The 17,402-nt window shown below is 56.2% G+C and overlaps 3 protein-coding genes across 3 annotated transcripts; 2 read left to right on the top strand and 1 right to left on the bottom strand.

The window, feature by feature from the left end:
* Positions 1-1,710: 1,710 nt before the first annotated feature.
* DCS_06238 (Snf7 family protein) lies at positions 1,711-2,349 on the top strand (the record flags this gene model as incomplete). The annotated part of the gene is made up of 1 exon (XM_040803529.1): positions 1,711-2,349. One exon carries the CDS (start codon positions 1,711-1,713, stop codon positions 2,347-2,349), a length of 639 nt encoding a protein of 212 aa, XP_040653633.1.
* A 636-nt stretch (positions 2,350-2,985) lies between these two features.
* Positions 2,986-6,058, bottom strand: DCS_06237 (uncharacterized protein; the record flags this gene model as incomplete). Its single annotated transcript, XM_040803528.1, has 2 exons — positions 2,986-5,780; positions 5,851-6,058. 2 exons carry the CDS (start codon positions 6,056-6,058, stop codon positions 2,986-2,988), a joined length of 3,003 nt encoding a protein of 1,000 aa, XP_040653632.1.
* A 7,039-nt stretch (positions 6,059-13,097) lies between these two features.
* Positions 13,098-16,344, top strand: DCS_06236 (uncharacterized protein; the record flags this gene model as incomplete). The annotated part of the gene is made up of 5 exons (XM_040803527.1): positions 13,098-13,691; positions 13,771-14,313; positions 14,372-14,614; positions 14,675-14,861; positions 14,909-16,344. 5 exons carry the CDS (start codon positions 13,098-13,100, stop codon positions 16,342-16,344), a joined length of 3,003 nt encoding a protein of 1,000 aa, XP_040653631.1.
* Between the last annotated feature and the right edge of the window lie 1,058 nt (positions 16,345-17,402).

Genomic DNA, 17,402 nt, shown 5'->3' with positions numbered 1-17,402 from the left:
ACTGCGAGAGGAGAGGCATTAGTGCATGGTGCAAAGAACTCGGAATTTGATCTGGGTGAGCGTACTAGCAGGAAAAAGTCCACACGTTTTGCGCCTTTGTTACCGTCTGGTTGTGGTTCGGCTTGGGGTTCCTGACGAGCAAGTCAGCACGCGACGGCGATCGAGCACTCCGGTTTGAAGAGACGCCTTACTCCAGAGTGGGCTCAGAGCCGTTGCCCCATTCTGGGTTTTTCGTCGCGTCCATGGCGAACGAGCCAGAGTGCCTGGTGTGTGGATATGGGGATGGATGGGTATGGAGTTGGGTATCGAAGTGAGGAAACGAGAGCTCGCGGAGTGTACAGATGCCGGACGCTGGCTAGGTTGAATCCAAAGCGTAAACAGCGGGAGGCGTTTCTGGGAGTGTCGTGTAGAGCCAATATACGTTCGGAATGCACGCAAAGCGTAGCTCTGGTGGCGATGGAGAGCTCGAGGTCATCGATGGACGACGCGTATGTGCGGCGGTGAGATACGGCGCGGTGCTGATGCGAGGCGTCAAATGCGGTACAAGAAGAAATCGCTCAAAGAATCATCGAGTCAATGGGCAGGGACACGCTCTTCATACGATGGCGCTTTCGAAACAAGTCAAAACGCCAGAATTGCGAAAAAGCGATCAAGCAACGTGATGGAAAAGTGATTGATAAACGCGAGAAAGATGGGAGACTCATTGACATAGCTCGGACTTGATTTGTTTACATTACCTAAGCAGTGCCAGATGTACGGAGTACTCAGTAGCCAGTACATTAATACAGCAGGGTACATGTACATCTACTTATAGTACGAACTGAGCTTGTAATATTACAGAGTACGTACGGAGTACAACTACTAGCAATATTAGTGCCCTCTGAGCACAGGCCTTGACGCTATAAGTTACTTCCCTAGGCCCTGCACCTACCACTAGTAGTTGGGTTTAGGTCCCGCGCTGCCAACCACCAACTCACTGCCTGTCCCATGGACGCTGAACCCCCCCACTATCACCGTCGTATCATCCGCTGTAGGGTACAGTACTTGGAGTAATACTCCCTGTGGAGTACAGCACCAGCTCCTTTGACAGGTTGCACCGGCTCACGGCGACTGTCGTGCGATTATCAACTGTTCTCGGCACAATGCCGATATTGTTCCATGAGACCAGCAGAATCCCCTGCGTGATTTGGAATGTATGTATGCATGTATGCATGTATGTAGATGTGAAAATAAATACTAAACTAATTTTCCATCTCGTCACACCTCTGCGCGTGTTCACGTGCGAGCTCAAAAGTCCAACAAAGTAGCATCATGCTGCGTTGAGGGACTCGCCATCAAAATGCCGTCCTCGCCCAAATGCCCAAATACCACTGAAAGATATCTTCGAGTTCCATTGCACGCTTTTACATTGCTCACGGGAAGCAACGGGTGTGTCGATGCTCAAGTCGTATTGCAACGCCATCATGCCTGCGAGGACATTCATTGACGAACGGCATTGTCATATCGGGAGCCAATCATATCTTGGCTGACTCATCAGGTTGCGATGGCCAACATCCATGTCCGGTTGAATCGCCATCTCCTCTCTCGAGTGTCAACGTGATCCTCATCCGCATACGTTACCGGCCTCCCCCTCCAGCTTGGCATCTGCGTCTGAAAGCCTGCTTCGTCCAAGAATCACCTGCACCTCCTTTCTTGCCGCCGACGTACACGATGAACCGCATCTTTGGCTCCAAGCCCTCGGGCCCCAAGCCCACTCTCGGCGGCGCCATCGCCAACATTGACACGCGCATCGCCTCCATCGACACCAAGCTCAAGGCCCTCAACGGCGAGCTCTCCGCCTACCAGGAAAAGCTGTCCAGGATGCGCGATGGCCCCGGAAAGCAGGCCATCAAGCAGAAAGCCCTAAAGGTGCTGCAACGTCGCAAGGCGTACGAGGCCGAAAAGGACAAGCTCGAGGGTCAGGTCTGGAACATGGAGCAGGCCTCCAGCATGCAAGACAACCTCAAGAATGTCATGACCCAAGTAGACGCCATGAAGACGACCAACAAGGAGCTGCGCAGGCAGTACGGCAAGATCGACATTGACAAGATTGAGCGACTTCAGGATGACATGGCTGATCTCATGGATGTGGGTAACGAGATTCAAGACAGTCTGGCGCGTAGTTATGACATACCCGATGAGGTGGATGAGTCGGAGCTGGACGCCGAGCTGGAGGCCCTCGGGATGGAGCAGGAACTGGAACTGGAGATGGGCGGCGCCGTCCCAGGCTTCCTCCAGGACGAGGTAGTGCCCGAGTTTGTCGACGAGCCACCACAGACGGAGGACAAGGTGAAGCAGGTGGCAGGCTAACCGACGATGGGGATTGCGGAGCACGCAGACGGGCAGGCAGGCAGGCAGATAGACAGACAGACAGACAGACAGACAGACAGACAGACAGACAGACAGACAGACAGACAGACAGACAGACAGACAGACAGACAGACAGACAGACAGACAGACAGACAGACAGACAGACAGACAGACAGACAGACAGACAGTCAAGTAAGCAGGATGGCAAGCAGGCAGGCAGGCAGGCAGGCAAGCAGATAGACGGATAATGCATAACATGACCATGTCATGACATGTCGCAGCAGACTGGCCGTGAAGTATTAATTCGAAACCGTTCGGGCGGATGGTCGACCTTGAAAACGCACCGGCTTGGACGCTTCGTATTCGTCACGGCTATATTCTTCTCTGCTACTGAAAAACTACTGCCGTATACCCCCTCATCACGAGAGTCGTCGAGGTGCGCCCAGTCTGAAGTCGACAAATTCTCTGACATCGCCTGCCACCAGCCGCGCGGGGAAGTTCTGTTGGAGTTGGATCCCTAAACCTGCCCAAATCCAAGCATGATGCGAACCCTCAAGCTCTCCAGATGCCGCCTGTGCACGCGAGTCGATCCGTCGTGTCGTCGTCACAATGAAAACGGCGTCGTAGGTGGGTCGGTCAGTCGACCGTCGCGAAGAACCTCGCCGTTTCCTCCAGCTCGGCATCTCCGTTACAAAAGTCCCAGCCGACAATGACTGGCGCTTGGCTACAGCAGACAATCTTGCGCGCGTCAAACTGCAGCTTGAACACCCGCGCGGGCGCGTTCTCGGCCGCCGCGATATGGGGGTGATGGGGCGTCGGCGGAGGAATGTTCTGGCCCTGCGCCGTCGATGCCGGTGGTGCCGGCGCCGGTTCGGCCAGCACCGAGGCAGGGCCGGGGGCGAAGGCGGGTGTCGTCGACGACGCCTGCGCTTCCGCGCCCAAGCCGGAGACGTCTTGGAGCGAGTACATGGGCTGCTGGCTGTGCGTCGTCTCCTGCGCGGCCTGTGGTTGAGTCGTCACACCCCCAGGGGTGGAGGCAGGTGCCCGGCCCGTCAGGGCCGAATGCCTCGAAGCGGTGTCTTGTCCGACTCGCTGCCTCGCAGATTGGCCATCTTGGATGGCAAGCAGGGCGACGGTCACGGCTTGCCTAAGCTGCGACCGAACAAACGGCGACGGCTCTCGCTCAATGGTAGACTGCAGGTAAGTGTGATAGGCTAGCATCACAGGATACGTTGCCAACGCTTGCTCAAGAGCGACGGCTCCGAGCGGCACAACCTGGTCGATCAACGTCATGTACAGACCGGCGGCGTTCTGGGGGTCGCCGTGCGGATCCAGCCCGGCGGGAACCTGAGCTTCCTCGCCAGGGCCGACGGCGCGCATCGGCGGCACCCTCGGACGTGAGGATGGCCCCGGAGGCCGGCTCAAGTTGGGCGGAGGCACGCCGGCTTGCGTCGACAAGCCAAACGAGGTGGTCATGAGACGCTGGGCGGCAGCGGCGGCCTCTTCCTGCCGGAGGTGGTGCGCCGGCTTCCAGACGCCTTCCTTGTCGCGTCTCCAGATGATGATGCTCTGGTCGTAGGAGCCGGAAACGATTCGTCCGTACTTCCTCCCACCGCCGCCGCCGGGCGGGACCTTGGCACCAAAGGCCTGGATCTCGGCCGGCCTCGAGCTGCCGGCGTTCACCGTCCTCGCCCTCCGGCTCCGGCCCTCGCTTTCGTGGCTGATCTCTCCCGCCTCGACGGCCCTGAAATACTCGGCATCGACGGCCCGCGCCTCGGCCTCGTCCTCTTCCTTGCTGTACGGCAAGTCGCCGAAGCCGGCCTGGACCGTGCGGACGAGGTGCGCGTGACCTCGCAGCTGGGCGACTTTGAGCCCCGTGGGGGCGTCGAAGATGCACACCTCGTAGTCGCTGCTGCCGCTGACGATCCTCCGCTCGTCGAACTCGACGCAGGCGATCCCTTTGTCGTGCGCAGGGATCGTTTGCGTGCACACCTGATCGGGCCAGTTCCAGACCTTGATTTGCCGGTCTCCCGAGACGGAGACGATGGTCTTGTCGCGAACCTGGATGGCGTTGACGGCGGCGCCGTGGCCCTCGAGGCGGCCGATCATGGAATAGGGCTCGCGCACGGGTAGCTCTTGGGCGAGATCGGGCTCGAAGCCGTACTGCTTGACGCGAGCGGCGACGGGGTTGACGATCTCGGCCGGCATGCCGTAGCCCACATCGCCGTAGCGCAGCGGTCGGCGGTTGAAGATTTTGATCGTCTTGTCCTTGGAGGAGGTGACGAGGATGCGCTTGTCGAAGCGAACGTTGAGAACGGATTCGCGGTGGGCGTTCTGGATCTTCTGGAGGATCTCGCCGGTGGAAAACTTCCAGATGAAGACATCCGAGTCGCTGCTGCCGGAGACGAGGATGTCCTCGTCAGGATCGGCGTCGAACTGAAGGCACAGGACGGAACCGCAGTGGCCGGTCAAAGGTGGGCGCATGAGACGACGGGTGTGCATGTTCCATATGCGCATCGTCTGATCGCGGCTGCCGCTGACGAGGTAGTCGGCGTCGAACTGCAGCGTGTAGACGCATTCTTGGTGGCCCTCTTCCGGAAACAGGGGATGGGGCAGCTGGAAGGTGACAAACTTGCCCAGCTCCCAGTTCGATTCGAGGCGGCGGCGCATGTTGTAGAGATACTTCCAATTCATGCGATAGCGATTGCTGCTGATGTCCCACGTCCACAAGGTGGATCGCAGCCGGGCGGCCAGACCGTCGAGGGCGGATCCGGGGGGCAGAGACGGTTCGGGCGATCCGCCAGGCTCCTTACGCTTCGCGGCGCGCACCACCCGATCGATGTGCCCTAGGCTCCTGTCGACGCTCTTTCCCTTGGCGGAGAAGAGGCTGGGGTCGAGGTCCATGTCTCCGAGGGTCGGAACAGGAACGGCGGCGGGCCGACTGGAGGAGGGGAACGGAGATGAGGGGGAGCCGAATATGCTCCCACCCAAGGCCGAGTGGTTGGCTGCGGGCGGGAAGCCTCGGTCGTTGTCCGTCATCTCCTGGTCCTCGTCGTCGTTGAGGAGGGCGCGAACCTTGGTGGCGCGTTCGCGACCATCCTGGTTATGGATACGGTGCAGGTGGCCGATGGAGTTGGTCAGGCCCGTGTTGACCGACGTCTCCCACGCGTCGATCTCTCGCTGTATAGCCTTCCAGCCTTCGAGGCGGTAGAGCGTCTCCCACGTCTTACGGTCCAACGCCAGGTCGTACCAGGCGCGGCACGTCTGCATGACGCTGACGAGCGAGACGGGATCGAGGTATCCCAAGACTTTCAAGCAGATTTCGGCCGGAAGATACTGGATGAAGTCGATGTAGAGCCGAGGGTTCAGCCGATGCACTATTTCGGCGATGGTCGACGTTGGCAGCTGGTCGAGGAGGGCCATGGTCAATTCTACGCGTCCAGGTTAGCGGGAACAAGCGGACGGTGGACGGCGAGGAAGGAGATGATGGGCACGACGAACCAGTCTTTATGGACATTGGCAGGCTTGAGACGTTGCTGACGAGCCATGATTGCAGGTCGGCGGCCGATCGAAGGGAGGAGATGCCCGCCGGCAGGCTTTGGTTGAGGATGGGATTGAGAGGATCTTCCGAGTAGCCTTCGTCAGTCTGGTGGGCGGGCGCGAAGGCGTTGATGGGTGCGTTGATGGGTGCCGGATCTTGCTTCGCCATGTCGCCCCCGACCGTTCTCGCAGTCGCCGAGACTGCGCGCACGAATGAAGCTGTCAAGTTGGATTGCTGGCGGCGAGGCTGGCGAGAATTCGCGTGCAACAGCGGACACTGCGAGGCCTGGCTTGAGGAACGTACTGTGCCGCTGGCAGATGGCGAGGCTGCTCGATGGACAATTTGGACGGTCCCGAGTCGGTCAATGTGGATGGAGGACGGTTCATCGACCTCTGGAGGCGACGAGGAGGGTCTCTATCGCAGCCGGCGTCCCTGCTTTAACTTTGCAAGAGGCGGAGCAACGCGTCGTGTTCCGGAGGGTCTGGATTGCGCCGTTCTGGGTGAGCATGAGAAGACGAGACGATGTTGCATGAGGTGTTGAAGAGCACAATGGATGATGGAGCCATTCGCCGTATCTGGCTGCCGGGCTGCGATAGGCGTACGAGTGCTGCTCACAATACTCAGTACACCTGCTGTATTACCATATCTGTTTTGGCGGCAATCCTGCGCCAAGGTACGACTATGAGTACTTCGGGGGAGGTAGGATCCCGAAAAGGTGGGGTCACAGTGCGGAGCTGAGCTGACAGAAAGAGGCGGTCGCAGCGATTAATTGATTGGCGGGTGAGTTCAGTGAACATCGGCTGGTCGAGATTCCCGCTGCAGGCGGGCATGGCGCACTGCGTGCGGTCTAGGTGCGAGCACAAGTGCACTAGAAACCTAAGTACAGCAGGTGTCGTAGGGGGGTGGGGGAGTCATGGCATCTATCTAACTCAAGGTCACCATCCTTGGTGTTAACGCGGGAAAGATACTTGACCAGCGATAAAGACATATTTCCACGTACTGTACAGTACTCCGTTCAGCACGATTAACCATAAACACCGCGCCGTACTAGTTCTAAACCAGCAAACATATGTCATGACAACACCAGTCCAGAGCTGACACTGAGTCTTTGCACCGTTTGCATACCGATTCACGCGCACTCCATGAAGACTCTCGCGGCCTTGCAGCTTCATGGCGACCCCACCGATCGGCGTTTGGAGGGGGGGGGACATGTGCAATGACTGACCGTGCTATGACCACAAGTACGAATACTCAATTCTCATGGACTTGGTTTCATGTGTTTGCAGTGCACGCACGCACAAACGCACACACGGACGCACGCACCAACCTGCTCGATACGTTCTCCGTACTACTACTCGACTTGTCTGTTGGCTCGGTGTTGCAGCTCCGATTTGTGCTCAGACAAGCAGTTGCAGCTCCGACAACTACGGAACCTTTTCGATCAACGGCCAAATACTGTCTATAGCTTAGCTAAGGCTTGCAGCACGGCACAGCCTAACGTCGGCCATGCCTTTTCCACCCCCTTTTGCCATTGCGGATGTAGCGTGGACCCAGGCTTACCGCTGGGTCTGAATCCCTTCCGGAGCTCGCTTCTTCTTGCCAGCAGGACGTAGGACGATACAAGAGTCGATTGCGTGCACAGGTACATGGGTGAAAAGAATCTGGGTCGTACCAATCGTAAACCAAGAACCCCTAACTAACGGCTTGGCTGACCTTTTTGCGCGGATGCACCACCGATGATCTCGCAGGACCTGGTGTGTTATTCATTCCACATAGCAGTAGTATTCCCATCCTGTATACGGTTGTACGAGGATGTCATCGACCGTTGTGGTACTTACGACAAGTGCCAAGCCCCATCTGCCATACTCCTTCGGCCGCCTTTATCCTAGCTATCCGATCCGACTAGTGTTCGATAGATGTGCATGTACGCGTAGTCGCATGCATCTAACTGGCCGATCCTAGAAAGATTTCCGTAGTCATGAGACGTTGAGGCGCGAGTTTAGGGGGAACAGCCTGCCAGGTGCAGTGCAGGACAGACTAGGCGCGATGCTAAGAACGGGCGTTGTGTATGGAGTACCGCTGCAGGAAACCCTTTTCTCGCCTTCGTGGCTGTGCAGGTGGGGTGGCGTCAATGTCAGCTGGCGTCTTGTTTTCGTGGCTGCCGTGACAGCTAAGGGTGGCGAGGCCCCGAGAAGGTGTAAAAAAAGGATGGGCAAGGCGCAGGGCCCGGCTTCCCGATTGCTGTTGGTTATTTTCTCCCCCCTCTGCTCGCCTCCGTGCCCTTCCTTTGCCACCAGAACCTAAAACGTTTCATCAGTCGCGCGCGTGGCAGACATCGAGATGGTCCGCGAGACAGGGCCCACCCAGAATGTTCGGTGGATGTGCCGTACCGAAGCGAGCGGTACTCTGCCGAGCATGTGCTTGATGCGTGAGGTTGGAGGGGAGCCAACATCTTGCACATGGCCAGTGTAGGACAACACTCTTCTCAGAATGATTCTGGGAGGTGAAGAGGCTGAAATAAGGGCGCCGAGGTGATGTATCATGCTTGCACGTTCCTTCCCGGGGCCGGCTCGCGATACACTGCTATGCGGGCAAGTCAGAACTTGACTTGGATAGTACCTAGTCGCAGATGCAATGACTTGCAGATGCGGAAGTGTTCGAGTATTGGGAAGAGTCCCTCGGTTAGGTGGTTGTACGGTGCCAAGGTGTATTATGCTGTAGAAGTACGGAGTAACGTAGTTGAAGATCTGCAGAGAGTAAGCCCACCGGGAAGCTACGTTTCCCGTCTCGTTCATGCTACACTTGGTAGGTTGCATTCTGCACTAGGTAACCTAACCCGTACCGAGGACGTACTTGCACTTACTCCGTACAAGCACTACCAAGGCAAGTGTAGGTGTACATGTAAACAAACCAAGGTGACAACAGCATACTGGACACCCCGCAGCAGTCGTTTAATGTAATAATACAAGTAGCATGCTACACCACTCACTACTCTACCAAAGACTACAATATATGTGCAGGCATATTGCTTAATTGCATGAGCCGAGCGCATGGCTACACGCCGTGCGATAGTACCAACTAATATTTCATCCGCAGTACATGACATATGGTGTGAATGCGAGTACTTGTATCTTGTCCTGTGCAGCGTGCGGGTGCTGTACCGTGTACGTGATGCACGGTAAGTCATTGTTTGCAAGTCAGTACCTTGCAGCAAGCCGCACACAACAAGTCAATGATTGCTGCGCAAACGACATGCTCCTCCCCCTCTCCCTGCCCCTCACCACCTACCCACTATGGAAGGCAGCATGGCCGAACACGTATGGCGTAGGCCCCTACCTACTTAGATATTAGGGGCGCCGCACGCTGCACAGCGCAAGATGCAAGCACTCGCATATGCACCATATGCTTGCAGCACATGCACAGGTACCCCGACGAGCAAGTACTATCGAATCGGTTCGTATGTGCTCGGTTGGCAGTCAGTTGGCGCTCCCTTCAGTTCCTACGTTCTGGAATCAAGACCTCCACTGGCCCGCCCAGACATTGTTCGCGGATACTGTGACCAAGTCCCGCATCAATCGATTACACGCACCGAGCGGCCTTGTCCGGGTCCAAGCACAGAGACCTTGCATATGCACGAGTACTTAGGTGTGCAAGTACACTACTTGTTCAGTACATTCGCAGTACACTGGACCACGCACTCTAGTACTGTAGTTGCGAGAGTAATGCGATACAGTAAGCGCTGTAAAGTACGGAGTACCGAGTTATAAGTACAGAACTCGTTGCCAATGCCATGTGTAAGTACATAAATGTAAAGTACGGAGTACAGCACTCGAGTAAATATTCCTGCTATCCGTACAAACGTACGGCGTACTGAGTACACTACACGTATTGATGGTGCAGAACGCTTGACTTCTCCGTCGGAACCAACCCAACCAGCAAGGTCCAATCCCAGCAAATACTGCAACGTGCAGGTTCCTACGACAGGTTCCAACGCAAACTAACGGACATGAATGTAACAAAACCAGTCCGACCAGTCATAGACTGGCAGGTGCATTGCTTGCTTCCTTGGCACCCCAATGAAGCATGGGGAACCATTCGCGTATTTATCAGAACGAACGATCTGTGTATCGTAGTAGGTGTGCAATGTCTCGAAGTGCAGTACTCCGTACATGTACTGCTTGAAAAAGAATGTGATTCTACAGTACGGAGTACAGAGTAAGTAGGTACTACGGAGTACGGAGTAAGGGATGACCTTACAGTGCTGGGCTTGGAAATGGACACAGTATGCCGTATTGTGTGCACCAAGTGCTGTAAGTATGCGTGCGAGCTGGTGCAAGTACTCCCTCCATACGGAGTACATTCAGGTTGCCCACATCAAGCAGCCTCACCCCACCAGATTCCCCCATCCACACTGTGCTTGCATGGACTTACCGTACGGTACAGTGCATGTACATGCACGAGGGCTGTGCGCCTACTTGTACGCAGTACGGCGGCAAGTACACCAAACAAGAACATGTCAAACAACAATAAGAGTACATGCACGGAGTAAGTACTCCGTAGAGTACACAGAGATGTAAACAATCATTGCCCTGCCGCCCGCCCGTTGTTGGGGCTGCTCGCCATGACTTCCAGGTCGGAATCGACGAGGGTCAGGCGGTTACTTGCAGTTTCTCTTACGAGTGCAACGTGCTTGAGCTGCACTTCACCCTACACGCTCTCGTGTGTCGATAAGACCCTTTGCTCCACGAGTGCTTGCTTGCTTGTTCTCGTTTGTTTTCGTAAAATGCAATACTTGTATGCATAAATCCAGAGAGAAACAGATGGCAAACATGATATCAATTAGTGCCACGGAGTACTCGTACAGTACTTACTTGTAAATACCACTAGCAGCAGTGTTCATGAAAACAAACCAAATCCACTCGATGCTGGACAGGAGCAATAATGGACAGTGAAGGGGGGATTAGTCAACCAGCGAGCACTCCGACTAACCCCATAGGGTTGGTGGGCGATTGAGTACCTTGCATGTTTTCCGTGCATGTACATGTACAGTACATGTACTTACGTCGTCTATCGACTCCTGAGAATAACTGTGTACTGTACGGAGTATAGTACGGTGTAGCAAGTACAAAGGAGTACGGCGTACTTGTACTCCGTACATGTCCAGTATTGTGCGTAAATAAATGTTAGCACCACAAAGGTCGGTTGTCCAAAACAAAAATATCGTTTGGCTTGGTAATACCCATAAAGTGCATGCAGTACTCGGCACTACTCGACTCGCACTACGTGTACAGTACACACAGCAGCATATGCGAGTACATGTACTTTGTTGCTGTGCCATACACGCAAGTAAGTACATGTACATCCATCTACCAGGAGCGTGTTGTTGTAAGTACTACTGTAAGTACATGTTGTCGCCCAGTGTGTAGTACTGTAGGCGCACGCTATTATGGCACAATGCCGACCCCTCCAGGATGCCAGGAAGGAGACTGGAAATCGATTGACCCCTGCGACACTCGGCCTTTTCGGTGGCAGCACTCCCTCGCGCCATGATGAAACAAGAATACCTCCCTCCCACCACCTTGAGCATGCGCTCTGTGTACGTGCTACGGAGTTACTAGTGAGTGTACCCAAGTACAGTACTAGGTAGGTGGTAGTAGTACCTTAGGCGTACTTATTCCGGGGCAGGTGGTTACAAGTGCGTGGACTTTGTGCAACTGGTGTCAACGGAGTGGACAGCGACTTCGCTCCCTAATCAGGTTGCGCCATAAACTAATACAGGTACCTAGTAGGTACTAAGATGGAGCAGTGGGTTACGGTGAATGGTAAGGATGGGGCACTTCTGGGCCATGCAGCCCCCGCCCACGACTCAAGAATTCCCCCCTTCCCCTCCTCCCCTCCCCTCGCCGCCTTCCGCTACACTCAAGTACATTGTACACCTAAGTACCTGTCGATACCTGGTACTCGAATGTACATGTACTGTACTTACCACCAGTGTGGTATGGAGTGCTGTTTTTGTAGTATTACTCATTGGCAGCGGCGGTACATGCATGTAGTTGTACTGTAGTACTTGCAAATACACGTACTGCAAGTACCTAGCTTCGTGTGTTTGGTGCAACGCGACCAGCCAGCCGTGTCGCCGTGGTGGGAGTTGGTGCTTGCTGGCTGCTTGTCGCTGGTCGCTGGCGGCTCGCTGGTTGTTGCCAGTGCGAGTTGCGAGTGGCATCCGTGGCCGCTTTGGCATGTCTCAAGCCAAACCATCCATCCATCCTCCTACCCGTCCAACACAACCCAAACCACTCACACTCCCCGTCCCCCATCGTCGTCGCTCGCCATTGTTTGCTTCTTCTCTTCCCTCATCCCCCACCTCCGCACCCTTCTCTACCATTTCCTCCCCTCGCCTCTCCTCCCCCTTTCCACCCTCACTTCCGAACTGATCTCGACAAACCCGTCTGCGTAAATCCGTGTGCTGTGCACCGTCTCCGCCACTCCCCCTCCGAACAAAAGGTGGCCCCCGCCCGCCCCTTCTGCTTCGTCCCCCGCCCCTCATTCCGAATCATCTGCTGCTGCTGCTACCTGCTGCACCACCGTTCAAAAAAACGACCTTCGACCCACGTCATCAACGGTAGTGAGCCAGCCAAGACGACCGCCGACCTTTGCTGCCAAACGGTGCTGTCGTGACCTGTCCTGCAATTCGATCCTGCATCGGGCTGGCCTGCAGCTTCCTCACCGGTCCGATTGCCGTCGTTCCCGACCGCGAAACACGACCCGACGACGGCCAGAACAGCCACGGCGAAACCAACCCAACGACGCCACTCCTCCTGCTCCCTGTTCATCACGTCTCCTCCGCAACTCTCGGAGCAAGCTCTCCCCAGCCTGCGACGGATTCGCAACTTGACACAACAGCTTTGTTCTTCGGTGACATTCGGACTCCAGCTACCGCAGAGTCAAGTGGCGCGACCCCCACGACAATCTGAGACCACCCGCCACCGATCTCTTGGACAAGAAAGGGAGACTCGGTTCGATAATAAACGACGAGAAAAGAGATATCGCTGGCCGCCAAACTGATTGACCGGACCAAACGCCGCCGACTGACCGACATTTCTCTTCAACGTCCTGTCCTGCCTACCTACCCTGGTCCTTCTGTTCTTCTCCGGCCTCTTCACGTAACACTGGCTTGCGACCCGCCTGTCGGATGGAATAGCAGGACATGGCTCATGCCCCTTTACTCGGAAACCTATCGGGCTCGATCTTCCCGCCGCCCAGCCTAAGCGGCGCCGGAAGCCTTCAGCAGAACAGCAAGACCAGCATGAGCCATGCGCCACGCACCAGTCAGCTGCCGGGCCCGCCGGCATTCGCCGCCTCGTCCTCCTCGCTCAGCACCCTGTCGAGCGGTGGTACCGTCGTCTCCGGAACGAATGGAGGCCCTATCGCCGCGACCGGCAACATCATCAATCAAAAGGCGGATGCCTCTCGCTCCCTCTACCAAATCTGCATCTCCCTCAAGCAGCGTCTAGCCCAGGTGCCCGGCTTTGGCCACTTCCTCGAGAAGTTGGACCCAAACGACCCCGTTGACCCGCTGTGGACTCTTCTTCGTACTGGCTACCCTCTCTTGGCCATTTACAACTCGCTCCAACCGGCCGAGCGGCTCAAGGTCGATGACCCCAACGCCGCCGAGGCAAAGAAGTCCAAGATTGCCATTTTCAAGTTTGTCCAGGCCTGCATGAAGGAGCTCAATGTACCGCCGGCCGATTGCTTCGTCATCACCGATTTGACGGGTACCGACACGAGCGGTTTTGTCAAGGTTGGTGGCTCCCCGTCGTTCTGTCGTAGCATTTACCCCCGCAGAATACTAACTCGAAAATCCCCCCCCCTTCCTGCAGGTAACTCAAGTCGTCAACTATGTGCTTGACCTTGCCGAGGAACGCGGCCTTTTATTGCAGCAGCAGCACCCCAAAGGTGAACCTCTCACCGCCACCGGCAGCTCGCAGATGAGCTATCGAGATCATATCGTGAAGGAATTGGTAGACACCGAGCGCAAATATGTTCAGGACCTCGAAAACCTGCAAGGCTTGAAGAAGACGTTAGAGCAAAAGGGTGCCATACCGGGCGACATTGTTCACCAGATCTTCCTCAACATCAACGCCATTCTGGACTTTCAGCGACGCTTCCTCATTCGAGTGGAGACGACGAACTCGATGCCCACCGCCGACCAACGCTGGGGTGCCCCGTTCTGCTTCTACGAAGACGCCTTCGATATTTACCAGCCCTTTATCGCCAATCAGAGGAAGGCGGCGCATCTTGCGAATCAAGTGTTCGATAACATTCAGTCCTCCGACCATCCGGTGGCCGCCGACTTCAATACTCTCGACGGATTTCTGCTCAAGCCCATGCAGCGACTGGTGAAGTACCCGTTGCTGTTGAAGGTGAGTAGGCTGGCATGCCTCCGTGTGGCACAGATCGGTCGAGCTGACCTCCTCGAAGGACCTGAACAAGAAGACGGAAAATGACGAAGTCAAGGAAGACCTGATGATGGGTTGCGAGGCTGCCGAACGAGTTTTGTCAAAGGCCAACGAAGCCGTGAACCGAGATCTGTTGGATGAAGCCCTCGAGGAGCTGGTCCAGAGAGTCGACGACTGGAAGTCCCACAAAGTGGATTCTTTCGGAAAGCTCCTTTTGCACGGCGTGTATGGTGTCATCACGGGCAAGAGCGATCAGGAAAAAGAGGTAGGTGTTCTTCGACGAGGTGCTAGCTGTCGCCGAAACGAATGTGCTGACCTTCACTAGTACGAGATATATCTATTCGAATGCATCCTGCTGTGCTGCAAGGAGGCGTCGGCGAACAAGAGCAAGGATAAGAAGGACAAAACTCGATCGTCAGGACCCAGAATCCGCAACAAGAATGCAAAGCTTCAACTTAAGGGCCGGATATTCATGACCAACGTCACCGACATCGTCTCTCTCTCCAAACCTGGTACGTTTCGCCTCGAAGGATCCGATGATCGATCTAACAAACGGCAGGATCCCACAGCGTTCAGATTTGGTGGAAAGGCGACCCGGGCGTCGAAAACTTCACCATCCGCTTTCTTAACGAAGAGACGATGAAGAAGTGGGCGATGGGACTCGAGGCGCAGAGAAAGGAGTATGTTCCGCGGCTGTCATCAAGCTCCGAGGGAGCTACCGACTTTGCGTGGACTCGAGACCAAGCTGGCGCGCTCGAAAACCCTTACCTGCAGGATGATGACGATGACGAGGAGGAGTACGGTTCGACAACTGCGCCTTCGCAGTTCCCCATGCCCGTCCTACCGCCGGTGGGCTCCTCGCTACCCCGCACCTCGTCAAGCTCGAACCCGAGGCAGCGCTCCGCGACGGGCGACAGCACTCACTCCCTCGCTGGCGTTGCGAGAGCGCCGCCGCCGCGGCTCCCGCTCCCGCCCCCTCCCGGGGCGCTGAGCGTTCAGACTCATGGCAACGGTGCTACGTCCCCGGGTCTCAGGGGCGGAGACAGCTACTTCTCTCCCGTGGCCGAGTCTCCGACCTCGTCGCGAGCGAGCGCGGCCAGTGGCATGTTCCCCTCGCATACATTTTCCTATCCCAAGTCGGGCACGCCCCAGCCGACATGGGATGAGACCAATCGGTACACGGCACCCGCGATGCCTCGGGCGCCGTCTCGGGATGGCACGTCGCCGGGCCCGCATATGCTGAACGCGAGGAACCCTCGGGGCCCTTCCCTTCCCCCCATGGCCACGCCGAACCAGAGCGCCGCGCAGAAGCAACGAAGCCGATCGTACAGCACGACGGACGCCAACGGAATGGCACGAGTGCGGCAGCAGGGCCAAGTGCCTGCCATGCCTACCATTCCTACCCACCTGGCGCACGATGGCAACATCTTGAGGGCGCAGAACGCTTCGCCCCGCAACGAGCTCCCGGTTCGAACGAGCACCCAGAGTCCCGGCACGCAGCGCGAGCGGATGCACAAGCACTCTGGCAGTCTCGGCGGTCAGATGGCCCAAATTCCCGGCAAGCAAGCGTACCAGCGGCAGCCGAGCGGCGCGCCTCCGGGAGCCGGCTCGTTCCGGGTCGATTCGATGAGCGCCACCTCGAGGACCATGTCGCCGGCCCAGAGCATGCAGGGCTCCGAAATGCCTCTGCCGACGCAGCTCAAGGTGCGAGTCAACTGCGACAGCGGCAACTATGTCACGCTTGTTGTCGCCTTCAACATCACGTACCAGTCGCTCATCGACCGCATCGACGCCAAACTCGCGCGCTTCATGACCAACAATATCGGCAAGGGCATGCTGAAGCTGCGGTACCGCGACGAGGACGGCGACTTTGTCACGATTGCGAGCGACGACGACATCCAGATTGCCTTCATGGAGTGGCACGAAGGAGTCAAGAACATGTATTCCGGAGGCGTCGGAGAGATAGAGCTCTTCTGCGTCGGGGACACTTCTTGATGGTACGATTCCCGACGACGCATCGCGCCAGCCACCCGACCGAGGGGTGTGGCAGAGACGACGTGAGATACTGAACGCACGATGCAAGGAGCATTCGCATTTTCGGCGCACGGAACCATGAAATTTTCCTTTCCCGCTTCGGACATGAGGGACGACGAGCGACGATTACTGGGGCATGAGGAGCCTTGTTTTGTTTCAAGAACCGCCATATAGACACGACACTGCAGCGAATTGCATCCTCGCAAGTTTCACGCGCTGGGATTGGATCTCGTCGCTCATGTTTTGGTGCCAACTCAAGCCATTCATTTGTGGAAACATCTTTCTCTTTTGTTCATTTTCCTTGATGAAGCGACGGCCGCCTGCTTTTGAAGACTCTTGTCGCAGGAGTGGACGAATGCACGACGTTGATGATGCCAACAGGACCAACCTCTCTGCCCGAGGCTCGTTGCCGATGATTTTGGCGGTGCTGCAGGCCTGTACGAGGGAGCACCCTGGATGGGCTCTGGATGAGCGGCCGCATATTCTCGGCAGCGGACGACGCCGCCAACACTCGTTTTCTCGACCGAAGAGTCGTATTCTTGATATCGGCGTAGAAAGGAAGAGCCATGTTGGATTGCTGGCTGTTGTGCAGTGTACCGACAACTAGATGAGGAGGTGCAAACATATGGGCCGTACAGCGATTGCCAATCATTGCGATATATATGCCACTGAGTTGACTGCGCTCTCGTGACCGATTTGGTGCTGAGCAACGACGAGTATGGTTCATTCCACGTGAGCATGGTAGGGGAATTAGCGGGGGTTCGGCCATCAACACACTCGGGCCAGTGGACAAATAAAACCATTCGTTTACACAATTTCGAATGATGCGACCAAGCATATATAGGTATGTATGTGACCTGGCTGTGAATGATTCAGATGGAAGGAAGTTCTTGATGCATCCCCGTCCATATACTGTACCGCTTTTCCTCGGCCCATCCTGATGTGTGTTGTACATGCAAATAAACTCCCTAGATTCCTTGAACCAACGCCCCCATTAAATGCAACACTATTTCTTCCTC

The sequence above is a fragment of the Drechmeria coniospora genome, chromosome 03 (genome assembly GCF_001625195.1).
Source record: "Drechmeria coniospora strain ARSEF 6962 chromosome 03, whole genome shotgun sequence".
NCBI lineage: Eukaryota > Fungi > Ascomycota > Sordariomycetes > Hypocreales > Ophiocordycipitaceae > Drechmeria > Drechmeria coniospora.
The sequence above is the reverse complement of the archived record's forward strand: the minus strand, read 5'-3'. Positions and strand labels throughout refer to the sequence as shown.